Genomic DNA, 6,435 nt, shown 5'->3' on the forward strand with positions numbered 1-6,435 from the left:
TCGGAGGGTCAGTACTGAGGGAGTGCCGCACTGTCGGAGGGTCAGTATTGAGGGAATGCTGCACTGTCAGAAGTGCTGTCTTTTGGATAAAAAGTTAAACTGAGGTCCTGTCTGCCTTTTCGGGTGGGTGTATAAGATTCAGGGCCACTATTTCCAAAGAGAAGAAAGAAGTTGTCCCGGCTTTCTTGGTCAATATTTATTGCTTAGGTTACGCTAAAACAGATTACTTGATCACTATCTATTTGGTGTTTGTGGGATCACACTATGTACTGAATTGGCCACTGTGTTTGCTACGTTACTGCAGTGCCTACACCTCTAATTGTCAGTGAAGCACTTTGGGACATCCTGAACTTGCTAAGTAGCTATTTAAAATCCAACGTTTCTTCATCTTTTATCAGAGTTGGACAGTTCATTGGGACCCCATGTTGAGGAAGAATAAAGCTTTACAATAAAAAAATACAGATTTAGTCGAATCGTTAAAGCTGCCAAGTCTGTCTCTTTTCCTTATCTATGAATAGAAACACAGTCTACCAGAACTTCCTTTGTCCAAATTAGAATTGCAGGGGATACATCCTACAGAAACAGACCAGTTGGCTCATTTCTTCTATGCTGACATTTACACAACAGACTGTGGACTTTACTGCTCTGTGGAATTCTCTTCCCAGAGCATGCCGGAGGCAGGGTCATTGAACATTTTTAAGAATTAGATCAATAGATTCCAGACCAACAAGGGAATCGAAGGAACATCTACAAGATGCATTGCAACAGTTCACCAAGACTCCTTCAACAGCACCGTCCAAATCTGAACCCACTTCTATCTAGAAGGACAAGGGCAGCAGATACATGGGAACACCACCCCCTGCAAGTTTCCCTCCAAGCCACTCACCATCCTGACTTGGAAATATATCGCCGTTCCTTCATTGGTCACTGGGTCAAAATCCTGGAATTCCCTCCCCAATGGTATTGTGGGTCTACCTATAGCAGGTGGACTGCAACGGTTCAAGAAGGCAGCTCACCCCCACCTTCTCAAGGGCAACTAGGGACAGGCAATAAATGCTGGACCAGCCAGCCATGCCCACAGTCCATGAATGGATGAAGAAAAATGAGTGTTAGGCAGGAGATGAGATAAAAGAAGATTGCAAGAGTTTTTTTTAAGTATATAAAAAGCAAGTGAGAGGAAAGAGTGAACATTGGACCACCAGAAAATGAGGCTGGTGAAGCAGTAATGAGCAGCAAAGAAATGGCAGAGGAACTGAATAGGTACATTGCATCAGTTTTCACAGTGGAAGGTTCCAGTAACATACCAGAACTTCAAGAGAGTCAGGGGCAGAGGTGAGTGTAACGGCCATCATGAAGGAGGAATAGTGTGAAAGCTGAAAGGTCTGAGGGTGGATAAATCACCCAGACCAGATGGACCAGACCCCAGAGTTCTGAAGGAGATACCTGAGGAGATTGTAGAGACATTGGTGGAGATCTTTCAGAAATCACTGAAGTCAAGGAAAATGGCTAACGTAATACCCGTGTTTTAAAAGTGAGGGGACGCAGAAGACGGGAATCTATAGGTCAGTAAATTGGTGAGATTTTAGAATCTATTATGAAGAATGAGATTGCAGAATGCATGGAAGTGTATGGTAAACTACGGCTGAGTCAGTATGGCTTTGTCAAGGGGAGGTCATGCCTGACAAATCTGTTAAAATTCTTTGAGGAGGTAACAAACAAGTTAGACACAGGAGAGCCAGTGGTTGTGATGATCTATTTGGATTTTCAGAAAGCATTTGACCAAGTGCTACACAGGAGGCTGCGAAATAAGATAAGAGCCCGTGGTCTTAGGGGCAAGATAGAGGATTTGCTGACTGGCAGAAAGCAGAGAATAGGGTTAAAGGGGTGTTTCTCAGGGTGGCAGCTGGTGTTAGTGGAGTTCCACAGGGGTCTGTATTGGGACCACAACTATTCACATTGTACATTAATGATCTGGATGAAGGAATGAAGGTCATTGTTGCTAAGTTTACAGATGACACAAAGATAGGTAGAGGGACAGGTAGTGTTGAGGAAGTGGGGAGACTGCAGAAGGACTTGGACATGCCGAGGGAGGGCAAAGATGTGGCAGACAGAATACAATGTGGGAAAGTGTGAGGTTATGCACTTTGGAAGGAAGAAAACAGGTGAGAGTATTTCCTAAACGGGGAAAGGTTTTGGAAATCTGAAGCACAAATGGACTTGGGGTCCTGGTGTAGGATTCTGGTATGGTTGACATGCAGGTTCAGTTTGCAGTTAGGAAGGCAACAATACATTAGCATTCATTTCAAGAGGGCTGGAATATAAGAGCACAGATGTACTGCTGAGGCTGAACAAGGCTCTGGTCAGACCTCATTTGGAATATTGTGAGCAGTTTTGAGTCTCGTATCGAAGGAAGGATGCGCTGGCATTGGAGGGGGTCCCGCGGAGGTTCACAAGATGTGATCCTGGGGATGAAAGACTTGACATGAGGAGCGGCTGAGGACTCTGAGTCTGTACTCGATGGAGTTTAGAAGTGTGAGGGGGAATTTGATTGCGAGTTACAGAATACTGAGAGGCCTGGATAGAGTGGACATGGAGAAGGTGTTTCCACTGGTAGGAGAGACTAGGACCTGAGAGCACAGCCTCAGAGTAAAGGGACAATTGTTTAGAACTGAGATGAGGAGGAATTTCTTCAGCCAGAGGGTGGTTAATCTATTGGAACTCATTGCTGCAGAATGCTGCAGAAGCAAGTCACTGAATGTATTTAAGACAGAGATTGATGGATTAGGGTTGATGGTTAAGGGGATCAAGGGTTATGAAGAGAAGGCAGGAGAATGGGGTTGAGAAACATATCAGCCACAATCAAAAGGCAGAGCAAATTTGATAGGCTGAATGGCCTCATTCTGCTCCTATATCTAATGGTCTTGCGATCTAATCTGATGAGCCAGGCTCTTATTAAATGGTACAGCAAGTTTGATGGACTTAACTCTCAAGCATGTTTATTTTATCTCATGTGTGCCATCTTTCTGTTCCTTTTTCTCTGATGTACTGGTCTACTGTCCTTTTAGGAAGAACCTCAGCGTGCTTCACAGAGACCCCTACATTCTTAATGCTCTCTCAGGCAATAAATTGATCCCCCTTTTGGTAATAGATTTAATAGCAAATTTTGGTTTTAGATTCAAGGAAAAGAATGGAAGGTCAAGACAGTGATACAATTATTAAGCTTCTGGGAAAACAGAAAGTAGAATGGAGGGAGTTACAAGTTCAGTTTTACAGTAAAGAGCAAGGGGAAGAGTCGGGAAGGTAGAAAGGTAGGACAGGAATGTTCAAAGGAATTCTGAGGGTCGAGGAATGTTCAGAGGAGCTCCCAGGCCCTGGGTAGCCCTGGCTTCGAGCTCCGGGACTTTTCACTAGCCCTGTGCATTTCCAAAGCTTTAGAGCCTGATTCAATAACACTGCTTCTGTGTTGTCTGTCTCAACCCCAATGACCCTTTCTCTGCAGAACTGAAGGAAGGACAGTAAGTGTCCTCCATAGGACACTTGTGAGTAACAGACATAACGAGAAATGGTAAGAACTTACACTCTCTCCGAAGGCTTGCTTTAGTCCCATTGTTGGCAAATTGAAGGGGCATAAGAGGTGAGGAAATAAACAGGTTAGTAACACGAGCTATGACCATGTCTACACACAGACACTATTAATACACATTCTTTATTAATACACACTCTTTATTAATATTCCTTTCACATTAATTACACTGCTTGTTAATAAAATTTGTTTGTTAACACATGGTCTATTAAGGCTCTACCCTTGTTAATAAACTCTGCATATCACACACTTATTGATACACACTAATTAATAACACACCGTGTTTATGAATATAAACTGCTTGTTAACACACCCTGATAATTAACACAGCGATTATTAACAAAAGCTATGCATTAATATTAATAGCTTGTTAATTTACTTGCTTATTAATACACACTGATATAAACGGGCAGCTGAGTCGGTAAGGAAAAATGGACTTTGGAGTTTTCCAACCTAACTCTCAGCGTAATCACATTGGTTGCTGCAATGACACACTTACTGTCTTACTATCTCACTTACTGTCTTGTGGTACTTACGATCTAGGGGGACTTCAATGGATGTAACCAGGTGGCACAGTGACACAATAAGCACCAAGCCAGTGTTCAGGAGAAATCTGTCCCTTGGCAACATTTCGGGATGTTAAACGTTCCACAAGTGTACAGCAAATCCAACTGATCTCTGGGTCTGAGTATTTTGTGTCTCACCTGCTGGCAAACAAACAGCAAAGAACTTAAAATCAAACAACGCAAAATGATTTACTCCCGCTGTGGAAATCCTCGAACCAGCACTGACGACTGATTGATGCTCCCCCCAAACTCTCAATCCCACATGTCCAGCAAGAATAACTGGGCCAATAAATGTCGCGAATCATCCGGAGGGTTTATACAGGAACACAACCAGGTGAAAGCAGGCTCTGTGCCAAAAAGATTAGGTGAAAATCTTGGTCACAGTGCCTCACAGCACCAGGGACCTAGATTTTAAGGAAAATGATACAGGAGGGAGATGTAGGGAGGGAATTTTAGAGTTAAAGGCTATGTGACTGAGAACAGGATGACCAACAGTGGTTTGAATGGCATGCTGGGGGCTGGATTAGCAAGAGGCCAGGATTGGAGAATTCCCAGAGGGTTATCAGGCTTGTAATGTGGGGAATGGAAGGGGGGAGTGGTGTCTCTTTTGGTAAAAGTGGAAGAAATTATACAAAAACAGAAATTGCTGGAATAACTCGCAGGTCTGGCAGCATCTGTGGAGAAAGAAAAAGAATGAACGTTTTGAGTCCAGTGACCTTTCTTTAGAACTGAAGTTATAGAATCATATAATAGTGCGGGAAGCAGATCATTCAGCCCTATCGAGTCACATGGACCCTTTGAACAGCATCCCACCCTACCCTATCTCAGTGACCCTGCATTTCTCATGGCCAATCCACCTAACATGTACATCTTTGGACTGTGGGAGGAAACCAGAGCACCCGCAAGAAACCCACGCAGACATGGGGAGAATGTGCAAACTCCCCACATTCACCTGAGGGTGGAATTGAACCCAGGTCCCTGGCGCTCTGAGGCAGCAGTGCTAACCACTGAGCCACTCTGTCTTCTGAAGAAGAGTCACTGAACTCGAAACATTAACTCTCTTTCTCTCTCCACAGAGGATGTCAGACCTGCTGAGTTTCTCCAGCAATTTCTGTTTTTTGTTTCAGATCTTCATTTTGGCAGAAACGACAGGTTGGCGGAGACCAAATTAAACTCAGTTCAACGAGCAGCTGTATGCAAACACCATCGTGTGTGTGACTAACAATCAATAGTTCAAATGGCCTTTAATTATCCCTGACTTATTCGTACCTTCTTTAGACGAGGCTCGCGATTAAAGCTGCCTGCAGAATGGCTCCGTCTGAAGAGTCAATCCCTGGTCCAAGCCACAAGCCAGGTGCTGTGGTTCATTAACTTTGTGAATGGGCTGACCTTTGGCCTGTGGCTCCTGTGACCTATTCTTTGGAAAGGGTCGCAGCCTGAGCTTTTGTTTGCTCATTTCCCCCCTTCCTTCCTCCGTCATGGTCGGTGCACAGCATGACCCATCGCCCTGACAACAAAAAACAGGCAGATGGAAGAGACAGGCAGCTGCCTCAGGGTCAACATTTGAACGATAAGCGGGCTTTAGCCTCATTCAGGGAAGACTGGTGTCAGCACCTCATTGACCCAGCTGTTCAGAGTCATTCCAAGTCCCTCACAGATCAGGGCTTGGAGGGGATTGGATTTTAATAAACATTAATGATATCCCAGCTAGCAGTAAGTCTGTGCCGATTGCTCTCTCAGTGTTAAGCACCAGCTGTGGTTCAAAGATGGCACAATTGGAATGGTTCTTGATTCAAGTCCTGCTCCAGCAATGGAGTTAGAACCTGACGATTCTGATGAGGTACTGCACTGTCAGAGATGTCATCTTTTGTTGGAAATATCAGAAGGTTTGTGTACAACACAAAGATTGCGGGAGCTGCAGATAGTGAGGAGGATTGCCAGAGGATACAGCATGATATAGATAGGCTGGAGACTTGGGCGGAGAATTGGCAGATGGACTTTAATCTGGACAAAGGCGAGGTGATGGATTTTGGAAGGTCTAATGCAGGACAGAAGTATACAGCAAATGGCAGAACCCTCAGAAGTATTAACATACAGAGGGATCAGGTGTACACGTCCACCGTTCCCTGAAAATGACAACACAGGAGGATAAGGTGGTCTAGAACGGGCATGGTACACTTGCCTTCATTGGTCAGGGCAGACAGCATAAAAAGTGGCAGGTCATGTTGCAGCTGCAGTGAACTTTAGTTAGAGATAGTAGGAACTGCAGATGCTGGAGAATCTGAG

General features: G+C 44.5%; 1 protein-coding gene across 1 annotated transcript in view; it reads right to left on the reverse strand.

Annotated features, from left to right (window-relative positions):
• Window positions 1–4,213, reverse strand: part of nfasca (neurofascin homolog (chicken) a) — a 126,624-nt gene extending 122,411 nt beyond the window's left edge. Inside the window, exons 1-2 of the mRNA XM_048612000.1 lie at window positions 4,120–4,213; window positions 3,578–3,595 (exon numbers count right to left, since the gene is read on the reverse strand). Coding sequence (XP_048467957.1) covers window positions 3,578–3,595; window positions 4,120–4,213 — 112 coding nt within the window. The remainder of the gene's footprint in view (window positions 1–3,577; window positions 3,596–4,119) is intronic.
• Window positions 4,214–6,435: the final 2,222 nt, after the last annotated feature.

The sequence above is a fragment of the Rhincodon typus genome, chromosome 25 (genome assembly GCF_021869965.1).
Source record: "Rhincodon typus isolate 14 chromosome 25, sRhiTyp1.1, whole genome shotgun sequence".
In the NCBI taxonomy this organism is placed as follows: Eukaryota; Metazoa; Chordata; class Chondrichthyes; order Orectolobiformes; family Rhincodontidae; genus Rhincodon; species Rhincodon typus.